Raw genomic sequence first — 24,832 nt, 5'->3', positions numbered from 1 at the left:
AGAAAAAAAAGAACTTGTTTCGATAAGTCTAAATTGAAACCTTTGCTGTTCATGGTCAAAATTGACGGACCTTAGGAAATGATTGGGCAAGACCCTGACACAGAGGATTTTTTTTTTTTCAGTAAATCAGCTACAATTCAGAAGACACACACAAATGAAGAGGTGGGACTATAAAACATCCAGAGTGCAAAACATTTCTCTTTCTGTTATTGAAATAATGAAGTTTAATTAACTGACATTGAGTTATTGAATTTTAATATATGACATCAATTATTGGTATCAAAATGCTCATTCTATGTCTTCTCTTCGTAAAACCATGGTCAAGTTTGACTGTAAACATAATGTGACATTTTTGCAAAAACTGACACTCCAAAACTATTTAAAAAAAGTTAAAGTTTGACAAATAATAAGTTTGATAAATGTCTAAATATATCCAAATGCATAACATGTGATAATCTAATCTAAATCTAAAATTAGATAATCTAAAATCAAGTTACAACAGACAATCAGACCACACAGTCTCTGCAGTCATCTAATGGTTATTATTGTTATGACATGATTTTTTAAGTCATGTAATTGTTCTTTTTTTCCAACCAGATGTCAGCAATCTGCCCCCAATACATGACACATTTTCATATTTTTCTTATGTTTAAACTTATATCAATTCAAAAGAATTAGTTATTATTTCAGGGAAGAAGAAATGTTATAATTTCTTTATTAAAAAAAAAAAAAAAAAAAAAAAAAACGTTTCACCTGTTCTGTTTCCGGTCAAAAATGACCGCAGACAGCCAAAGTGCTGACCTTTATAAAATCAGCACAGCATGGGAGAAAGTTGAAAGAGATTTTGTTAAAAATGACAACTGGCCAGTGAATACTATTATAAAACTGAGGGGATGGGGGCGCGGCCGAGCGAAGTCTGTGGAGAGTGAGGCCATGAGAGGAGGAACGGTAAGGATTGACACCTGTGGGAAATTATCTCTAACAGCTGTTTGTTTTTGCAGTGAGAGCTGAGAGGGATATAAAAGAGCAGTCCAGTCTGCCGGAGGAGAGAGAGAGAGAGACGCACGAAGCTGTGTGTGTGCATGTTGTGCTAAAAAGTAAACAGTGATGAAAATACTGAAAAGTGTGTAGAAATAAAGAATCACGTGGACTGTTTATCCGGCTCCCACTTCCTCCTTTACAAGAGAGCTAAGAACCTGTCACAAAAACTTTAGCTCTGGCTCAAAAATCTGACTGGATGAGCCACGTTCAAAGTTGTTATAAAACGATATCTGTATACCCTGCACATTAATTGCACATATATTTGATATTAAGGCACCAAGTCAACATTTATCATCTACATTTAAAGCTTAATGAACTCTATTAAATGTCGGAAGAATTGTTTTATTGATAATATTTTCATTAATAAATGTAATTATTTATTTAAAAATATGTCTTTTATTTTAATGCTGTAGGTTACAATGATTGATAAGGCAGTCAAATTAAAATTGGAGCTTCGAATATTCATCGAATTTAAGATAATAATTCACATTCGAATGTGAAAACTATGCGTTCAAATTTAAGATGTGTGCCAAGCACTGACGAGGACTTAGGTGGAGGTCTTTGGTCATTGCGTCCTTCATCGTTATCTCTTGCACTTATCAGCATTTCACAGTATATAGGGCCATTCACAAAGAACCGTTTTTGTGTCCATCTGTGGCCTTTCCCCAGTGGCCCTTTGGTCAATTTTGCCGCCAGGCCCGCATTTGTTTTCACCCTGCATTGTCTGTTGTTACGCCAATGCTTGTACTATAACAAACTACATTTTCAAAGGGGTAGCTTGGCAGTAATTAAAACTATGTTCAGTTATGGGTAGATTGCAGCTTTGGCAAGAAACAGTTTCAAAGTAGCTTCCCCAACACTGATGCAATATCACCAGTGTGAGATTCAGATGTGGTGTTAGGGCAGAGGTGAGTGGATGCACTTACACTGGATGGTGTCTGGAGGTGGAGGTACAGCAGCAGGGCAGTGTTCCTCATCACTGTTGTCTCCACATTCATTCAGATGATTACAAATCAACGAGAGAAGTTTCAGACATCTGCCATTGTTGCAGCGGAACTTGCACTCTGCAGTCAGATAAAGAGAGAGGAAGAGAAATGGTTTTCAAGGATCATTATGACACAGAATGGCACTATGACACAACTGAAGGCACTGCATACCAGACAGATTCAATAATTAAGCTGATGCAATGCACCACATGCAAGAGAATAACAAATGACAACTTTGCTTTGGGTGGAATGTTAGGATCAATAGAAATGTCAAAACTTTACATGGACACTTTTCGTGAACATGCACAAGCAAAGGACAGAATACCACAAGACACAAGTCCACATCAAGTACATAATTTAGTAACCTTTGATAAACAGGTTTGGTATCTGGTTGCTACAATGAGCTCATCTGAGAAATAACTATTTAATGGATTTGTACCATAAAATCTGTCAATAATCAGGAGTTTTGAGGCAATTAGCAGTAAAAGCTTGTCAAGCACAACTGTATCTCACTTTGTGTGCAGAGTTTTATCAGTAAAACAATAGGTACTTCTTACTAGTGCTGTCAATCGATACGTTTTTTACAAATGACAATTAATAAAAATAATTACATCATGATATGGCAATTAAGATTTGCTGAGAAAGTCTTTAAAGAAAGTAAAGTAACAACAAAATGAACTGTGATTGGTTGTTTACATGTCTCAGACAGCTCCTTCACATGCAAGATGATGATTATCGGCGCCTTCACAGCTTCAAAAAAATAGTCAGCCAAGTCGGGAAAATGTACATATACATTTAGTCATTTAGCAGACGCTTATATTAAAAATACAAATATTGGGAGGCCTGGGTAGCTCAGTGGTAAAATACGCTGGCTTCCACACCTGGAGTTCACTAGTTCGAATCCCAGGGCGTGCTGAGTGACTCCAGCCAGGTCTCCTAAGCAACCAAATTGGCCCGGTTGCTAGGGAGGGTTGAGTCACATGGGGTAACCTCCTTGTGGTCGCTATAATGTGGTTCGTTCTTGGTGGGGCACGTGGTGAGTTGAGCGTGGATGCCATGAAGCCTCCACACACGCTATGTCTCTGTGGCAACGCGCTCAACAAGCCACGTGATAAGATGTGCGGGTTGACGGTCTCAGACCGGAGGCGATCCAAATTCATTACATTGTTGATTGATCTTTACCAGTCAAAATATTGTTTGTTTTATTTCCATCTCATTGAACATAAGCCTATCACTGGCCTACAGTCCACAGCGATCCATTTTGCAAAATGAGTTGGACAATCTGTCCAAGGAAGACTTGGGTTATTTTTACAGGATGTGTTCTTGCGTTATGGTTTTGTTGGTATAACCGTTACTTCAGTCGTGGTGCTTCTCACTTGTTTTCAGCGTCTCACGTCATAAAAGCAGCATTTTAAATGTACTTTGAAACTAGTCTTTGAACACCTGTCATTTTTTTGCCTTTTTGTCATTTTTTTTGCCACACAAATTTATGGCTGTCATAAGATAGCATTGTGTCAGGAATAGGGCTGGGTATTGATATACGTAGATTTCCTGATTCGATTCACAAGTTCTCAATTCAGTTCTGATTTCGATTAGATATAAATTCATATGGGTATATTTAAGTTATAATGTCACTTTTGCTTACATATGAAAGAAATCCTCTCCCAGCTAATGCTGTTAATTATACAGGGGACCTTTTTACTGGGTACATTACGAAAATATATATTTTACTAATGATATTTTATTTGTTTTTCATCATTTCGTTCACATATTGTCTTTTTAAAAATGAACAAATCCATGTATCAATAAATAAGATATTATATTCCATATATAATTGTTTTTGTTACATGTTTATTGCTTAATTGCATAATTTATACTATTTACATGTATACTGAAGTATTGAACTATTGAAGTATTGATTGTGCTAAAACCGGTACTGTCTCGTTAATAAAACCAGCATTTCTGTAATGAGTGTCTGTGGATGAGCGCATCTTAATGAGACAGGACTTCAATGGCTTTATCTCATCTGTGCCATGCATGATTAAAATTACATAATTATTTTTTGTTGTTTTCGATCAAAAACTGACTGTAAAGAACAGAAAGGGTTTTAAAAGAGACATTATTCAATAGCAAACGGGTTGCGTGGATCTCGTCTTTGGACACACATAACACAACTTTTACTCTCAACACACTGAGAAAGGATCTCGCTGCTGAATACTTCAATTTAAATTTTTGGTGAGTGAAATGTAAACATTTAGAAACAAGTTGTCAAATATATACATTTTAGTCGCATAGTGCGAAATTTGGTTGCAAATGCAAGTGATTTAATCTCATTGTTGTAGAGGGTTGTGCATAGAGTAAAAGATCGATCTAGGGATTTAAGAATCGATATTGTTCAAATGAAAATCACGATGCATCGGACAATCGATATTTTTATCGACCCCTAGTCAGGAACAGGGCAAAAGTAAGTATTTATAAACTGATAATCATTTTACTCAATTATCATTTTACTTTGATTTTTATGGAATGGAATAAATGTCAATGTTGTTGTAGCGTATCTAGTGTTCAATTCGCCAGGAAACTGCTCCAATACGTACAACAAGGCACGTGAAAAAAAACTGGCTTGGAATATATCACACTAGCCGTATCGACCAAGATTATGATACTTTATGGCACTTTTTTGATATTGTTTGAGCTTGAAAGCCCCTGGTCCCCACATGGAAAAGTGCTTCATAAAGATTCTGCTCTTTTTGTGTTCTATGGAAAAGAAGAAAATCTTAAAGGTTTGTAACCACATGAGTGTGAGTAAATGATGTCACCAACTAAAAGATGAATTAGATCAACACCACTGAAAAAAAGTTGGATGTTTCATCCTAATTTTCATCCTTTTAATAACAAATAAGCTTTGTTTGTCTTTTATACAGGTGTACTTTAAAAATCCCTTGGAAAGGAATAATGTAGTATTTGAGGCAATTATTTGGCAGACAGCTCTGAGTAAGAGGTCACGGGTGTTGTGATGGAGTTTCACGGGTCTTTAATCTACCCAGATTCTGTATCTGATGATGCGTGACCTGCCGCCGCACCCCATGACATAATACTCCACCATAAAATATTCACTTCACAACCATTATAACGGGCAGGATTTCTGTACGCCGCTGTCTGGTCTGTGGCAGTAATCACAGATTTGATCACCAGCAGTGGAAACGAAACACTATGTTTGAAACGCTAGTCTCTTCACAACGCCCTAACATACTCAAACACACTACAAATGTCTGGTTAAAAAGAGACAACTATGTGTCCCAATACCCACACTTGCAGTCTTGGCCACCTGAGTGCGCGTGTACGCGACAGGAAGTAAGTGTTCAAGACTGTCCCATGTCTAAAACATGCCAAAGCTCAGTGCACTTAACCCACACTAGTACGAATACCGCTTCGGAGCGGTCTTTCAGGCTAAGTGTATCCCAGAGTTCATCACGACCAGGAGCCACACCCCGCCTACCTGAGCAATCGTGTATTTTTGCCAAGATGATGTCAAGGGAAGCTTGTCAACACAAGTTATTTATTATAATCAGATGGTGAAACTTAAGTGAAGCATATATTTATTTTAGTATAAATGAATATATTCAACATTATATAACGTGTTTGGGATGACTTAATATCAGCATCATAATTACAAAATATTATTTATGTGTATATTTATATTAATACTACTAATACTACTGGTTATTTTGGTAATTTATCAGCCATTGTGGCATACAATATGCAGTCTAGTAAATGTTGTTATAAAATTAAAATTTATCAGCTACTACAACAGGTTCTTTCTCATATTTATGTATTTAAAATATAGGTTTTAATGCTTTTTATTTGTTGTATGAAACCACATACTTATAAGTTGTGTAAAGCAGTCTTTGGTCATCTTATATAAATGACAAGCCAAAGCTTATCATTTAAATGGTTTGTATTAGTAGCTATTAATGGATCACACAGGTTTATAGAATAAAGTTGTAATCTTTTTAAAATGAGGTTTTATGCAGTGTATTGAGAAACAAAGAAGAAAGAAATTGCTTATATTTCATATTTTTCAGCAGTTATGAATGATGCAATTTTAGTTAACATCTTTTAATGTGCAAAGTACTGAAAATCAAAATGAGTAACAATTATTTTCACACAGTAAAAACATTATAAAACATTTTCTATAGCACAATACACTTCCAACAACCAGTAGTGTATTAATAAATGAAAAGATGGGTACAATTTTCAGTTATTTATTATTTCAAGTAGGCTATAACAGTCACTGCTACCAAAAACAATCAGTCTTCAGCTGAGTGAAAAGACAAAAACAGCTGTCACAACCAGCACCAACATCTTTAAGTCTACAAGTGTCCCAACGTGCAATCAGAAGTCATCCACACACTCACAGTCTTCACGTCTACTTGCACACTAGTGGCCAAACACTGGAAATACATAAGACAAGTGGGTAAGTAGGCAAGACCAAAACCACAAGTGGGGGTATTGGGACAGGGCCTTTGTTTCTGTGCCGAGCAGACACTCAGGCGTGTCACTCAATTTTAGGATGATCTAGAAAAGTAGGGCAAAGTCTGAGCGATGCCGACATACAGCCTCACATTGTTGGTATCATCTCCAGTTATAGCAATATAACTACATTCTTACATTTTTGTGCTGCTTGCCAGAGCAAAGCTCGCTGTCACAATGCTAGGTTGTTGCAATGCGGTTGTTAAGGTGTTCTGAGTGCTTTTTAGTGTGTCGTTATGCTGTCAACGAAATGACTGACGAATATGTTCCTTGACAAAAGTTTTTTGATTTTGTCAACAGTATCAAAGACGGGACGAAAAAGACACTTGACGAAAATCAAAATGTTTTAATTAAAACACTGCTGACAATAATATGACGAGAGAAAAAAATTATACTGCAAGATATTAACAATGTACTAAAACTGTTTAGTGTTTTATTTATTTATTTAAAGAAAATTCTAAAAGGAACTGATTGAAATAATCCTGTCATAGTACGTTGCCGCTTGAGCTGCAAGAGCTGAAAACCAGTACAAACTTAACTAGCGGATAAATTACCTCACTCAAACACATTCAGTGTGAGATTAATCAGTTATATCCACTAAATAAACATAATATTACAACATACATCAGCACAGATAATAAAGTAAATGAACAGGTGAACTTGAACATTGCACGCTAGTCAGAATGCGTAACTTGCATTGTGAATATGCCGTTTCCTTAAAAACGTGGAACACGTAACGCAATATCCTAAACTCTCTAAACATGAGGATTTCACAACAGAGTAACTTCTAAAAGGTAGCTAATAGTTCAGTGCAGGGTCCAAAATGAACACTCGGAAAGCACCAAATGTGAGTAAAAATCAGCGTTGGCAAGTATATGAAACGGTGTTACCCGCAAATTGGCCGGTATCCTGAAAATATATGCTACCTATCAGGATGACCTACCAACGCTATAATTGCATAGTTTTAGGGTTAGGGTTTCAGGTAGGGTTTGTGGTTGGGTTAGGGCTTAGTATAGCCTCACACCATATCACACTACATGATATTTATGCTGGTAGCACATCCTGATAGGTATTATCTGCCTGACAAGATGTGCTACCTATGTTTTTAACATTTTTCATGCTGTTGTAGTACATACCAACAGGTTCTCTTGTGCCACCTGACATGTGCTACCCATGTTGTAGCTTTACACATCACTGTTTTTACTGCTGGTAGCACATTCTGAGCAGGTAACACAGATTGTCAGAACACCGGTAACTTTTTTATGAATTGTAACAATGCATGGTTGTGAGAACGATGGTCAGATTTTAAAGAGAGATAGTCAGACCTTCACTGTTTCTATTTATCTGATGTAAGCGAATCAAATTATAATATTCAAGTCATCCACTAAAAAAGAGATCAGTGATTGGTTAGCTGTTCTGTCGTAAGCGACGGGTGTGAATCAGATACAAGCGGTCAGCGCAGTGATTGGTTAGATGTTCTGTATCACAGTTCTAATAACATTTACCTGAGAAAATTGCTTTGCTTTGGAAGAATAAGTTTTGCTTGGAAGAAGTTAAAACTATTCCCTTCTTTTATTGTTCATAACCCCAGAATGTGGCGACACATACCTGGTGTTAAGCCACCAAAATGCAAACATGATGCGCAAACATTACAAAATCACGATGGTTCTCGGCATTTTTGTGAGAGGTGGCGTTTCACTGACGATGGATCACAGAGAGAGTGGCTTGTATTTGATACTGTGACTGAAACAATGGCCTGCTCTGTACGCCAAAAATACGCAAAGGAGAAGAATCTCAAAAAAAATTTGTTTTAGGGACAAAAACAAAACAAAAAAAACAAACAAACTCGAAAGCATTTAAGAACACGAAATGGGGCCTCATTTATAAAACGTCCGTACAATCAGATTTGATCCTAAATTCCATGGATTTGATCCTACGTCAAAAGTTTGGAACAAATCAGGACTTATAACAGAAACTGAAGTGAAAATGATCTTATGCATCTACGTCAACTGACAAGTATGTGTACGAAAATTTTTTGTGCTTACGTATGCTCCAATGAGCCAGTGCGTGCGTGCTTGCTTTCTTATTTTTACTGATGCAAATCTGAATCAGTGACTGATTTAAAACTGCGATTTAGAAAGTGAGATGCATTTAGGAACATTTATTCGTGCGTACGGCTGTTTTATAAATCGTTCAAAGGAACATTTAGGAAATTGTCTTACGTTCACATTTAAGATCATTTTACGAACATCTTTATAAACGAGGCCCCTGGTGCCACAATAATGGTGTTGCACAGGCCATGTCTTTAAATGTGTTGTCAACCCCTGTTTTCTCTTGAAAGTAAAGCCAGAACAAGTTAAAAACATAGTAAATATGTTTAGTAGTAGTAATAGTAACTGCCTATTTTTTTATGAAATAATGCAAATACAGTTTCATGGCCAGTAAAAAATATTTATGGCCGGTAAATTTTCTCAAGTCACCGGCTTTTGGCAGGTGTGTATAAAAGTTAGTTTTGGACCCTGCTTCAGTATATTCATTATATGCTACTTCAAGAGCTCGAAGTATTCAGTACAGATTTCATGTTGTTTAATACTACAAATTAATCTTTATATGTTTGATACATGTTTATTTGTAAATAGTTTGTGCATTTTTCAAAATATTTGAATAATTGGTTATAATTATCTGTTCTGTTAAGAGTTTGATACCTACATGTTTTTGTCATTTTACACACTAAAATGATATGAGTAAAGTTGACAAAAATGAATGAATATGAAATGATGAGATATAGACTAAATTTAACAGAACTTTTCATCAAAAGACTAAAATTAGAACTAAAACTGTGTACAAAGTTAAAAACTGTGTAAATATTCACACTGGATAAAAATCAGGAATTTAACAGTTCTGGGCCCATATTCACAAATAATTTTCATCTAACCACTAGGAGTTCTCTTCCTAGTTAAGAGTTTTTTCTTAAAAGCAATTCAAAAAACTGCTAAGAGCAAGTTTTAATAAGGAAATCCTAATGCAAGAGAAAGGCGGAGTTGACCTTGTTGCTTTGGGTTACATCACATTTTATTATCGCGGATGGATGGATGGACGGACGGACAGAAGGACGGATGTTCACAAGCGGCATAAGGGTGAGTAAATGATGATAGAATTGTCTTTTTTGGGTGAACTATTTGTTTAATACTTACATTTAGTGGTTTGTTCAAAGTATGAACAATAGCAATAGTGATATTCGCCTTAGACTGCTGTATCAAACACAGACAAATGTAATAAATGGCTATTGTCATGCAGTAGACCAGCACTCATTCTGTCTCTTTTTCCCATGTCTGGTCGGTTAAACTGATGCTCTCTGGCTGCTCTCGGTATCGCTGGATGCCCATCATGCAATTGCCTGTCATTCTCATGACTCATTTGGCCCTGATAAGATGTCAAGTGTTTGGGTTCACTTCCTTGGCCTGGCTGCTGATGTCCTGCCCTCTGCTCTCCAGAAGCCATCAGACAAAGCTATCTGTGAGCCGCTGGCTGGCCAGTGGAATTTATGGAATGGATAGGTGCGAGAGAAGCTTCAGTGCCTAAATTTACCCCACACCTGGGATTTAGAGTCCACCCGTCCAAGTGTGCCAGCTGTTCATGATTGTGGTTTATTGACTATTCGTGTCTTAATTGTCCTTCTCGGCCATACTTCCTAAACAGCATTTTGAATTTTTATTATTCTACTTCTTTCTCTTCTTCCGCTCATGAGTCTCCGGCAGCCCATAGAACCGTATATAGGGTTTTTGAAGTGTTCCAGTCTGTCACTCCATCCATTGTTCGGCGGCAGTGTTGGGTGTTATCTGATTACTGAGTAATACTTTAATCGAAGTACTCCTATTTTAATTCAAATAGTAGTGTAATGCATAACATTTTAAATTCTTGTAATCAGATTACAGTTAGTGACTTTCAATTAAGATATTAATATCAATTATTCTTAAGTGCATAACTTAGGTTACACATTTTTAAAATAATATTGTGGCAAGATCTAGGTCATTCAAAGCAAGGAGGAAGCAGGAGCCAGTTAAACAATACAATGTGAGTCCTTTTTTTTATTGAACACACTTTTCAGTGTCTATCACAAGCACACAAAACTCACAACAACATAAGCAGCCACGTGCTTTTTCTCTCTGCCTCTCTGGCGGTCTGGCTCGCTCTTATCCCTCGCCAGCTCTCATTGCAATAGAAAACAGCTGTTAGAGATAATTCACTCCAGGTGTAATTCCTTACCGCTCTCATCTCCTGAACTCGCTCTCCATTCATAAACTGGCGCTCGACTACACCCCCACCACCACAAATATATATGTAGAATACATTTTAACTAGGGCTACCGATTTAACGCATTCATTTTGTGTGATTACTTATATAAAAATACCGCTTAAAAAAAATTAACACAATTAATCATGCCCTGTGACCCACACATACATTTTGTAATAAAAGTACATATTTTCATACCATCAGAGCAATTCAAGCTTGAAGTAAACGTAACTATGTTTTTATGAGCCGCATCAGCGTGAGGCAGTCAGCACGCCTCACCAAACCTCATAGCAGGTCACAAAGGATCTAAATATCTGAATTATTTTATTTATTATACATAATACATTTATAATTATTTGCATTATGTATTATTTAAATTGAATTATCTTTATTTGGGGGGCTTTCTCAGCAAATATTGAAATATGCTAATAATTGCAATTAATTTGATTACTTAGCATGTCATGCAATTATTTTGATTAAAAAGTATAATCAACTGACAGCCCTAATTTAAAACAGGAATTACATGCATATTTTCACCTGTTTGCATTTCGTTGGGGAAGAGTCAATAATGACTCATGGTAAGGGAGAAAAGAGTGGTACTGAGTGTACGATTTGCATGCGACAATTAATAAGAAGGACATATAGACATAATTTTAAATTTGTTGAGGAAAAAAAACAATTTGGTGAAATTTTGTGTTTTAGAAAGTAACTAATAATTTAAAGTAAATTAGTAATTTGATTACTTTTTTATGAAGTAATCAATAAAGTAATCTGATAACGATTTTAGAGAAGTAATTAGTAATTTGTAGTGGATTACTTTTTTTTAGTCACACTGCTTGTTGACAAGCTTTGCCTTTGTTCAGAACTATTTCCATTAGTAAAGTAAAAATAGACTAAATAACTGCCCATACTGTTTCTAAAATGTAAGTTACGTAAGGAATAAGGTACAATCCGGCAGTTGTTGTTGCAAAATAAACCCTGACAGAGTGATCAGGATCCCGACGCGATGCAATCCAGTTTATTAAACAGCTACTAACCAAATAAATAAATACATGGACATAAAATATTGATTTGCATTGAAATTATGTAATTATGTAAGAGTAATAAGTAAAAAGTTGTAACACTTGCCACACATTATAAGGGGTTGTAATTAATAATAATGTATATTGTTATGAGTTGAACACATTATTATGTACCTGTCCCCGTTATGTGTATTTCCCTTTGTGTTTTGTGTGGTTGGTGCCGATTAACGTTACGAGTATGTGTCTAGTTGCCGTAATAGTGCTGATGACGTCATCTTCCCACGCTTCCCAGAAATGGGATGCGGCATTCATTTCTCAGAGATGCTAAAGGCGAGTGCCGCATGGTGAATAGACACTCTCTCGCACTCAATGTGGTTGCTAGCAACGCTATTGCTTGGATTATATGCCTGTACTGATTGCTCCCTGTGGATTAATGTACTATGGAAGACTTTCTCTTGAATTAATTCTTCAGTGACAACTAAGTTAACAACAGCTAGCTGGATCATTCACCTTCTACAGATACCGGTGAGATTGATTCCGTTTCTTGACAAGGAATCCAATGCATGCATTGATAATAAGCGGACTCCCTAAGTTTAGTGCTATATTCTTCTAGAGTGAGCTAATTATGATGGACTCTGGGTTGAGGTATTTGTGAAACTGTATATTATATATATATATATCACACACACACACACACACACACACATATACACAGTTGTGCTCAAAAGTTTGTATACCCTTGGAGAATTGGTAATATATGTACCATTTTTAAAGAAAACATGAGTGAGCAGGAAAAACACATTTATTTGATTTCTTATGGGATTCATATTCAACTGTACGTTATAACAGAATGGCACAATCATAAGACAAAACATGGCAACAAAGAAAATAATGAAATGACCCCTGTTCAAAAGTCTGCATACCCTTAGTTCTTAATACTGTGTATTGCCCCCTTTAGCATCAATGACAGTGTGCAGACTTTTGTAATAGTTGTCTATGAGGTCCCAAATTCTTGCAGGTGGTATAGCTGCCCATTCGTCTTGGCAAAATGCCTCCAGGTCATGCAAAGTCTTTGGTTGTCTTGCATGAACCGGACGTTTGAGATCTCCCCAAAGTGGCTCGATGATATTAAGGTCAGGAGACTGTGATGGCCACTCCAAAACCTTCACCTTTTTCTGCTGTAACCACTGGAGGGTCAACTTGGCCTTGTGCTTAGGGTCATTGTCGTGCTGGAAAGTCCAAGTGCGTCCCATGTGCAGCTTTCGTGCAGAAGAATGCAAATTGTCTGCCAGTATTTTCTGATAACATGCTGCATTCATCTTGCCATCAATTTTCACAAGATTCTCCGTGCCTTTAGAGCTCACACACCCCCAAAACATCAGTGAGCCACCACCATGCTTCACAGTGGGGATGGTATTCTTTTCAGTATAGGCCTTGTTGACCCCTCTCCAAACATAGCACTTATGGTTGTGACCATAAAGCTCTATTTTGGTCTCGTCACTCCAAATTACAGTGTGCCAGAAGCTGTGAGGCGTGTCAAGGTGTTGTCGGGCATATTGTAACCCGGCTTTTTTGTGGCATTGGCGCAGTAAAGGCTTCTTTCTGGCAACTCGACCATGCAGTTCACTTTTGTTCAAGTATCATCATATTGTGCTCCTTGAAACAACCACACAGTCTTTTTCCAGAGCAGCCTGTATTTCTCCTGAGGTTACCTGTGAGTTTTTCCTTTGTATCCCGAACAATTCTTCTGGCAGTTGTGGCTGAAATCTTTCTTGGCCTACCTGACCTTGGCTTGGTATCAAGAGATCCCCAAATTTTCCACTTCTTAATGAGTGATTGAACAGTACTGACTGGCATTTTCAAGGCTTTGGATATCTTTTTATATCCTTTTCCATCTTTATAAAGTTCCATTACCTTGTTACGTAGGTCTTTTGACAGTTCTTTTCTGCTCCCCATGGCTCAGTATCTAGCCTGCTCAGTGCATCCATGTGAGAGCTAACAAACTCATTGACTATTTATACACAGACATTAATTGCAATTAATTAATAAGCCACAGGTGTGGGAAATTAACCTTTAATTGCCATTTAAACCTGTGTGTGTCACCTTGTGTGTCTGTAACAAGGCCAAACATTCAAGGGTATGTAAACTTTTGATCAGGGCCATTTGGGTGATTTCTGTTATCATTATGATTTAAAAAGGAGCCAAATAACTATGTGATAATAAATGGCTTCATATGATCACTATCCTTAAATAAAAGACATGATCAGTCATATTTTCAAAATCAATGCCAAAATTTCACAATTTCTGCCAGGGTATGCAAACTTTTGAGCACAACTGTATATGTATATGTGTGTGTGTGTGCTTAGGTTGGTTGTGTATATATTTGTGCTTATGGTAGGTTTTATTTACATTTATGTCTTTCACTTGTTGAGGGTTCAATAGACTATAACATTTTTGTGCATCCTGCATTATTTATTTTAGAGATACCAATCCATGATCTTACATGATTTTGTATCTGTGTATCCTCTATGATTTGTGAGAGTGTTACAAAGTAAGTAATAAATTGCTGAACAGCTGAAATCCACCTCCGGTTTGCGCTGGAGATCTGTTGGGGTTTATTTAGTAATTAATGAATGTCTGACTGCTCATTATCAAGCCTATTACAAGACTACTTGCCAAATAAACAAATAAATGTATATGAAAGATTGATTTACTTTGAAATTATGCAATTATGTGAGAATAAATAAATCCCAGTTTGCGTCTGAGTTCCGTCTGTGTTTATTTTGTAATTAATGAATGTCTGACTGCTAATTTTGTATCATATTACAAGACTACTTGCTAAACAAATAAATAAATGCACACGAAACAATGATTCGAGTTTAAATTATTTTATTAGTTTATTTGTAGAGATTGCACAGTGATCTGAGGAGCAGGAAAGATGACTCACAAATACCCGGATGAGCGGTCTGATACGTCTTAATCAGTGGTGTACTGGTGTCTAAAGAGGTGGGCATACTGTGAATTTATAAAGGAAATAAAAAAATAAAAAAATAAAAAATAAAACATGTACATGGACTCTAAAAATCATATATTTAAATGTATATACTGTACATATGTAAAATGTGTAATAAATATATTTTCCATTAAAAAAATGGGCTGTTGTCATATAGTCCCAAATGAGCCTACAAAATGTATATCGGCGTAAGTTTGTTGCTGGCATGGTGTACAGTACACAACTAAGAATGGAAATGATGGTTACTTGATGTTATGTATATAAATGAATAGGTAGGCCTATCAATTATGTTCCTTTCATTAGGCTACTATGAAAATGTATATTACTTTATGACTACTCTAATAAACTAATGCATAAATAATTTGCACTAAACTGTTAAGCACTGTATAGCTAATATGAGTGTAGTAATGTAACGTTATCTTGTATTAGCCTACCATATATAGCCTACATTAATGGTTCTTTGTTTTATTTGTGTACTATACTGTGCTTTTCTGTGTATAGTGAAATTGTTTTCCTACTTATACATAAATTGAAATGATTTGATATAACGAGAAAAAGGCACCACTGACAGCAGTAAAAGGCAAAAAAAAAAAGCTGTATTTTTAAAAATTTTAACTGCATGTTAAATCAAATGTGTATATATATATATATATATATATATATATATATATATATATATATATATATATATATATACACACACACACACACACACACACACACACACACACACAGTTGAAGTCCAAAGTTTACATACACTTAGGTTGAAGTCATTAAAACTAATTTTTTTAACAACTCCACAGATTTAATATTAGCAAACTATAGTTTTGGCAAGTCATTTAGAACATCTACTTTGTGGATGACATGAGTTATTTTTCCAACAATTGTTTACAGACAGATTGTTTCACTTTTAATTGACTTTATCACAATTCCAGTGGGTCAGAAGATTACATACACCAAGTTAACTGTGCCTTTAAGCAGCTTAGAAAATTCCAGAAAATGCTGTCAAGCCTTTAGACAATTAGCTTCTGATAGGTGTACTGAATTGGAGGTGTACCTGTGGATGTATTTTAAGGCCTACCTTCAAACACAGTGCCACTTTGCTTGACATCATGGGAAAATCAAAAGAAATCAGCCAGACCTCAGAAAAAAAATTGTGGACCTCTACAAATCTGGTTCATCCTTGGGAGCAATTTCCAAATGGCTGAAGGTACCACGTTCATCTGTACAAACAATAGTACGCAAGTATAAACACCATGGGACCACGCAGCCATCATACCGCTCAGGAAGGAGATGCATTCTGTCTCCTAGAGATGAACGTAGTTTGGTGCGAAAAGTGCAAATCAATCCCAGAACAACAGCAAAGGATCTTGTGAAGATGCTGGAGGAAACAGGTAGACAAGTATCTATATCCACAGTAAAAAAGTCCTATGTTGATATAACATGAAAGGCTGCTCAGCAAGGAAGAAGCATCTGCTCCAAAACCACCATAAAAAAGCCAGACTACAGATTGCAAGTGCAAATGGGGACAAAGATCTTACTTTCTGGAGAAATATATTCTGGTCTAATGAAACAAAATTTTTACTGTTTGGCCATAATGACCATCGTTATGTTTGGAGGAAAAGGGTGAGGCTTGCAAGTCAAAGACCACCATCCCAACCGTGAAGCATGGGGATGGCAGCATCATGTTGTGGGGGTGCTTTGCTGCAGGAGGGACTGGGGCGCTTCACAAAATAGATGGCATCATGAGGAAGGAAATTTATATGGATATATTGAAACAACATCTCAAGACATCAGCCAGGAAGTTAAAGCTCGGTCGCAAATGGGTCTTTCAAATGGACAATGACCCCAAGCATACCTCCAAAGTTGTGGCAAAATGGCTTAAGGACAACAAAGTCAAGGTACTGGAGTGGCCATCACAAAGCCCTGACCTCAATCCGATAGGAAATTTGTGGGCAAAACTGAAGAAGCGTGTGCAAGCAAGGAGGCCTACAAACCTGACTCAGTTACACCAGTTCTGTCTGGAGGAATGGGCTAAAATTTCAGCAACTTATTGTGAGAAGCTTCCAAAAGGCAATGCTACCAAATACTAACAAAGTGTATGTAAACTTCTGATCCACTGAGAATGTGATGAAAGAAATAAAAGCTGAACGAAATCATTTTCTCTACTATTATTCTGACATTTCACATTTCTTTTTCTTTTTCTTTTTTTTTTTTTTTTTTTGGGATTAACATTTTTTATTGATTCATACAGTAAAAAAAGAAAAGCAAAACATATGTACACAGAATCAACATTTACGTACACCACTCCTGAAATGGGGGTGATCCAGCAGACTTCCATCCCCTTAAAACAATTTGTCTGGCAATCATACCACTGGTTAGGTCCCAATTTTTTATGTGTTTATTCCCTATATTGATGACCACCCCATCGCCTAAAATACAGAGCCTGGGGCAAAATGAAATCTGAGTGCCCAATACGTCAAACACAAAACTCTGAACCTTCAACCAAAATTCTTGGTGTTTTGGTTGTGTCTCCATCTTCTGATTGGCATCGCCAGCAGGTGGGTGTGTCTTTAAGACCAAGCCTATACAATCTAGAGGGGGTCCAATAGAATTGATGTAAAATCTTGAATTGCATAAGGCGCACCCTTGCATCTCTAGATGCAGACTTGAAGTTTTTTAGAATCCTAGCCCACACTCCCTCCTCCAATACCAAGTTTAAATCCTTCTCCCATTATCTCAAGAGAAGTTGAAGCTCTGTCCCCCAGACTCTGAATTAGCAGGAAGTAATAAACTGATGCCTAATGACCTTTTCCAAAAGCAGCAATCACCACTCCCAGAGTATCTGCCTCTTTAGTGGGGTGTATGCTACTCCCAAGAATAATACAGAGCTGGTGGCGCAGCTGTAAATATCTAAAGTACTGAGATCTGTGAATCCCAAAATGTTGAACCAAATATTCAAAGGATCTCAACACTCCACTCTCATATAGGTCACCGAGTGTATTAACCTCCCTCACAATCCACTTTGACCAGCAGAAAGGTGACTTATTAATACATAATTTTGGGTTCAGCCATATGCTCGAGGCAACATTTAAATAAATGTCCAAATTAAACACTCTGGACACTTCTGTCCATACCGAGTGCAAATGCGAGATAACAGGGTGTAACTTAAGCTCTCCGATTAGTTTGATAGAAAGGCTTTGCAATGGCAAAATAGGGACAAGAAATTCCTGTTCAATACAAAACCAGGTAGGGGCTCTGTCAGGTGGAAGCGACCAATGAGCCAAATGTCTGAGACCGAATGCATAATAATAAAACAAAATCTTGGGTAGGCCTAGCCCACCTTTGTCAATCGGCCTATGTAACTTATTGAAATGTAATCTGGGATGTTTACCATTCCAAATGAAGGACTTCCCTATGCTATCAAATTGCTTGAAATAAGAGAGGGGACATCTATAGGGAGAGATTGTAGCAGGTAGTTGAATTTTGGAATACAATTCATTTTAATAACATTAACCTTCCCAATCATAGATAAATGTAATGAAGACCGCCTGCCCACATTGCTTGAAAACCTTTTTATTAAAGGGTCAAAATTAACATTAACTAAATCACACAAATTTGCTGGGAATAAAATACCCAAATACTTAATGCCCTGTTTGGGCCACTGGAAGGCACCTGGTTGAAAAGCCGTTACCTTGCAGTATGCTGTCAGAGCCAAAGCTTCGGATTCAGACCAATTAACTCTGTATCACGAGAACTTAGAAAAGGAATTAATAATTCTGTGGAGGCAAGGCATCAATCTAGTAGGGTCGGAGACGAATAATAAAATATAATCTGCGTAAAGCAAAAGCTTATGCGGCACACCTCCCGACACCACCCCTGGAAAATCCTCCTCCTTCCTTATTGTGGCTGCTAATGGTTCCAGGGTAAGACAGAACAATAATGGGGAAAGAGGCAACCCTGCTGTGTGCCCCTATCCAGAGTAAAATAATCTGAAATTAATCCATTCGTTTGTAATGCGCTACCGAGTGTCTATAAAGTAACTTAATCCAACCAATAAAAGTATTCCCGAACCCATACATTTCCATAATCGTAAAAAAATAATCCCATTCTACCATATCAAATGCCTTTTCGGCATCAAGTAAGATGGCAGCGACCGGAGTCTGATCATTTGCCACTGACCACATGATATTGATGAAACGCCTAATGTTATCAGAAGAGCTACAGCCCTGAATAAACCCCACCTGATCTATATGTATAAAAGATGTCATAACTTTACTTAATCGGTTAGCCAAAAGTTTTGACAATATTTTAATGTCTAGCTGGATCAGGGAAATTGGACGGTAACTCTTACCCTCACTTGGATCTTTGTCCTTTTTAAGAATCGGACTGATCCAGGCTTGCGTCATGGTTGGCAGAAGCTTTCCATTCTTTAATAATTCCATATAAACTTCTAACAAAGGTGGAGCCAGTTCTGTAGTATAAGATCTAACAAATTCAGCGGCAAAGCCATCTGGCCTCAGAGCCTTGCCTGGAGGCAAGTCCTTAATTACCTCACCAAGCTCCTCCAAGGTTATCTCAGAATCAAGAGAATTGTTTTGCTCAGCCGTCAGTTTAGGAAGTTCTAATGGTTCCACAAAGTTTCTAATATCCTCATCAGTAGACGAAGACGTGGAACTATAAAGATCAAGATAGAATTCTTTAAAAGCATTATTAATATCAATGGATGAGGTCAATATTTCACCACCAGCAGATTTCACTAAGGGAATGGTAGAAAAAGACTCTCTCTGCTTTATATGTCTAGCAAGAAGTTTTCCTGCCTTGTCCCCCAACTCAATGTATGACTGTCTTGCCCTGAATAGCCAAAACTCCACCTTCTGTGAAAAAATAGTATTATATCTGTATTTCAATCGGGTTAGTTCTCTGAGGCCATCAGACGACATTTGGCGCTTCAGCTCTGCCTGGCACTTTTAATATTCCCTTCCAACTCCACGAGTTCTTGTGCTTTGGATTTTTTGGTGAATGAAGCATACTGTATGATCTGGCCCCTAAGAACCGCCTTAAGTGCCTCCCAAGCCACGCCCACAGAGGATACTGAAGACCAGTTGGTCTCGGTATAAACACTGATTTCAGCCTTTAACATTTGTTGGAATTCAGGATTTTGCAAAATGGATACATTAAAGTGCCACCTATATGATTATCTTTTCTCCAAATGTGGCAACACCTCTAAACTCACCAGGGTGTGATCTGAGACTAAAATGTTTCCAACTGAGCAATCAACAACAGATGAAATGAGGGGAAAAAAAATCTATTGTAGAATAAATCTTATGGACTGATGAAAAAATGTTATAGTCCCTACCAGATGGGTTCAAAAGTCTCCAAATATCTGTAACACATCCTCTGAAGCATCAGTGTTGCTCTAGGGGGCTTACACACTTTTGCTTCACTATGATCAAGGACTGAATTCATCAAAAGATTAAAGTCTCCTCCCAATATTATATCATGAGGAATGCCAGCAGCATGCAACATCCCTTCAAGATCTATAAAAAAAGCCCTGATCATCAACGTTAGGTGCATAAATATTAGCCAAAATAAGACTTTGCCCCTGAATTTCTGCTAAAATAATAATGGCTCTTCCTAATTTATCTTTAATCTGTTTGAGAGATTTGAATTGTAGATGCTTACTTATCAGTGCAATGACTCCCCTGCTCTTACTTGAGCCAGCACTAAAAAAAACATGTCCACCCCATATCTTCCCAAATTTTCAGTTTCCTGCAGGGAAAGATGCATTTCTTGAAGAAACACTATATCATATTTCTTATGCTTAAGAAGAGAAATAACCTTCCTTCTTTTAATGGGGTTCCCCAATCCATTCACATTCCACGTGGAGAGAGACAATCCACTCATTTTAACATTTGACATTTTGACATATTAGAAAAAATAGATTGTGTGTCAAAAACAAAATTATAAAGACCACATTCCAAAATTTAAACCCCAAACTTCCCCCTGAACCAAACAAACAGAAAAAAGAAAATGTGCTCATTAACCCCACGCACGACAGTGCCAACTGGCGTCTATCCCTCTAAACTCAAACAGTCCATGTACGCCTATGAGAGCCCCCGCGACAACTTTGCCGTCAGATTGCTCATGTCCGGTGTTTCTATAAAAATTTTGTGAGACAGAATTACACAGCAAAAGATAATCTATAAAACAAACACCAGCCAATAGGTGGAAAAAACACAAAGAACGTGTAGATTCATCAGCATAACTGTCCCGAAGGTGTGTTCCTCCACAAAACAAACTCCAGCCGCTAGGCGGAACCAGCACAAAAAGAAACAAAAAAGGCACTCAGTTTCCTCGGACAGTCAAATGAATGTCCACTCGGCTGCAACGTGAGTACCACAAAATAACTTAATCCATTGACTTTATGAAGAAAATCGCTTGCTGGGGACATGTGAATGTTTTACGGCCATCCTTAGCATCTATTCTCAATTTGGCCGGGAACATCAGTGCAAAAGCGACCTTCCGTTGATGTAAGAGTTTCTTGCATTCCTTGAATCGATCACGTTTCTCTTTTGTCAAATTCGCAAAGTCTGGGAACAAGAAAATGCTGTGGTTCTTCCAAGAAAGCCTTCCTTTATTCCTCACCTCACGTAACCCGAGGTCTTTATCAGATGATCTCAGAAATTTGGCCAGAATTGATCGGGGCCTGTCTCCTTCAGCCGATCGCCAAGCCGGAACCCTGAGAGCTCGCTCGATTTCCAGCTTATGGCCTGCTATGTTGAGTAGACTCGGAAAGAGACCTTCCAGGAATTTCACCATATCTCGACCCTCTTCGGCCTCAGGAATTCCAACAATATGTACATTATTCTGCCGGCTATGGTTCTCCACGTCCTCCAATTTCTCCAAGACATGCTCCAAATCCACCTTGGTCACTAGCGGATTAGCAGCTAATTTCCTCTCCGATGACTCCAGTTAATCGATCCGTTTCTCGACATCCCCCACTCTTGTAACCACCTCAGTGAATTTCATCTCCATGGCAGTGATCGATCAACGTATTACAGCAAGATCCTCCAAGTCAGCAACAACCTTCGTCAGTATTGCCGACATGTTCAACATTTCTCGCCGAATTTCCCTAATTTCTCCGACCAAATTGACTCCTGGGCTCAGGGCCTACACAGAGGTGTCAGCTTGAGCACGTAAGTGTCTTTTAATGTCTCCAAAGCCTGAAGATTTTGAATTCTTTGACATATTGTCCTCCTAGAACAGTTATGGAACAGAGTGTATGAAATGCGCAGAGCTCGCTGTTCACATGTCCGAACCTTGCATGGCATGGCGTCCTAATTGACCTAAGACATGTTTTCTATGATTAAATGACAAGAATTGTGAAAAACATATTTGGTTTAAATGTATTTGGCTAAGGTGTATGTAAATTTCTGACTTCAACTGTGTGTATATAATATATACAGTCAAAAGTTTTGAAACACTCATTCTTTATTATAATTTTTTCACATATTAGAATAATAGTAAAGTCATCAAAACTATGGAATAACATAAATGGATCTATTGGAATTATATTGTGACTAAACAAAATCCAAAATAAATCAAAATTGTGTTATATTTTAGCATCTTCAAAGTAGTCACCCTTTGCCTAGAATTTGCAGAAATGTACTCTTGACATTTTCTCAACCAACTTCTTGAGGTATCACCCTGGGATGCTTTTTAAACAGTATTGAAGGAGTTCCCATCTATGTTGGGCACTTATTGGCTGCTTTTCTTTATTATTTAGTCCAAGTCATCAATTTCAAAAACGTTTTTTTTTTTTAAATGTTAGTTTTATAATGAAATAAATTAATATGGTGGCACAATTATATTTTTGTCTACAAAACTAATTTAAAACATTTAAGCATACGCCTTCAAATCAAAAGATTTTTAAGATCATGAGAATCTTTTCAGTCAAGTGTTTCAAAACTTTTGACCGGTAGTGTATATATATATATATATATATATATATATACATACATACATACATACATACATACATACACACACACACACACACACACACACACACACATTTAGCAGGGAAATAAATTTACAGCGCAAATAATGGTTCCTCCAGGGATGCTTTTGCATCAGCATTAGACACTGGAAATGTCCCGCCCCTTACTGAGATGGAAAATATGACTGGTTATCAAATATTAAGTCACGTCTAAAAGGAACATTCTGATTGGTGGATCAGTTTAGTCAGACTGTCTGCCTCCTGAAGCTCCGTGTGCGTTTAGGGAGAATCTGTGTACACTTTACAAAAAAATAAATAAATAATAATTCACTCAACCGTGCTGCGGCATCACATTAATAGATTGAAAAAGTTCCGGGTCAAAAGCCTACTCGTTGTTCTGGCGGCCATACATATCATCACTTATTTTAGGTGGGCATATGCAAAATCCCAAGACGGATAGGTGGGCAAATGGTGTATGCCTTCGTATGGCCTCGACTACACTACTAGTCTTAATCCCTGGATGTGCTTTTGTTACTCAGAAATATCAGACCACTAGATGGCACCATTGACCAATCAGAATTGAGTATTCCTGAGAGCCGTGTAATAACTTTTATTAAGTGGTTGTGCATAAAACTATTGTATAAAAGCAATAGCAATTGGGTGTTTGTTAACATTGACCTATAGCCTGCGCGGCCTATGTGATGTCAGTCGAAAAGGAAAGTTACGTCTCTGAACCTTTTTTTTTTTTTTGTCTTTGAAATAACGTACACAGGAAGACCAGGAACATGTACTAATAAAGGAAACATGGTGAATTTATATTTTTATGTTTACTTTAAGATCCCTGACGTCTATGATTGAAAACAAAGCACTTTATTAGCTCAGAGACAGAACCAGGTGTTTTGTAATCTGGCCCTTCAAATAGATTGTTACTTTCCTGTCTAGATTTGTAAATGGTGTCTTTAAAGGCATTGTTGTTACACAAGGCCTGCATGCTCTTCCAAGGCTGCAAAATGAGTTTTGTTCTTAATAGCTTTAATCTTATTTAGACCTTTTCTCCCACACATCACTATTTCTTTTTTAACTTTCAACACTCCCTCCCTGTCTTTCTCCCTCCGTCTCTGTCTGTCGCCACCTCCAGCTCTTGGCTTCTTTATTCAGAAAATAAGGGCGAGAAAGCCAGCAAAAGATTTCTTGCGCCAAATTCCCCAGCACGGTGAGGAGCAACAGTGTCGGTGTGTGTGTCGTGGTGAGAAGAGAATGACCTCCGCCGGCTGAGCTCAGATAATTAAGCTTGTATGCATTGCAGAACCAAGTCAAAAGTGCGAGACGGAGCAGCCGTCTCGAATATGTTCTCACTTTATTAATATTTCTGTGTAAAATGTAAACCAGACAAGGGCTAGACAATGTACTACATATAACTAATTGGAACATCTTTTTTGAAGTTGAAAACTTTTAAAGGACTAGTTCATGCCAAAATTGAAATTTCTGTCAACATTTACTCACCCTCATACCATTTCAAACCCGTGTGAATTTCTTTCTTCAAAGGATCACTAAAGGAGATTTTTTAGTAGAATGTTGATGCAGCTCTATTCCATACAATGAAAGTGAATGGTGACCAGAGAATGTCAAACTTTAAAAAAAAAAAGACAAATACACCAAAAAAATGTAATAATTTATAACATAATAAATAATATAATCATTTATAACATTATAATTATAATAAAATTATAATTATAAATAAAATAAAATCATATAGTACATGTAATATGTAATATTAATATTACATTCTAAATATTTAATTTTAAGATAAAACCATTTCAATTATTTTAATTTACACAGTTATGCAATAATATATTTAAATTAAATTCAAAATATTAAATCATTTATGTATATAATTATATAATTTTTTCACATATAATTATTGTTTAATTATTAGAATCAT

General features: G+C 37.0%; 1 protein-coding gene across 4 annotated transcripts in view; it reads right to left on the bottom strand.

Moving 5' to 3' along the window:
- The window catches only part of LOC127420755 (low-density lipoprotein receptor class A domain-containing protein 4-like), a 144,000-nt gene that overhangs the window by 59,844 nt on the left and 59,324 nt on the right, over positions 1 to 24,832 (bottom strand). For all 4 annotated transcript variants that reach the window (XM_051663284.1, XM_051663283.1, XM_051663282.1 and 1 more), the window contains one exon: positions 1,968 to 2,105. In XM_051663284.1, coding sequence (XP_051519244.1) covers positions 1,968 to 2,105 — 138 coding nt within the window. The remainder of the gene's footprint in view (positions 1 to 1,967; positions 2,106 to 24,832) is intronic.

Source organism: Myxocyprinus asiaticus, chromosome 30 (assembly GCF_019703515.2).
Source record: "Myxocyprinus asiaticus isolate MX2 ecotype Aquarium Trade chromosome 30, UBuf_Myxa_2, whole genome shotgun sequence".
In the NCBI taxonomy this organism is placed as follows: domain Eukaryota; kingdom Metazoa; phylum Chordata; class Actinopteri; order Cypriniformes; family Catostomidae; genus Myxocyprinus; species Myxocyprinus asiaticus.
This window is presented reverse-complemented; position numbering and strand designations above follow the sequence as displayed.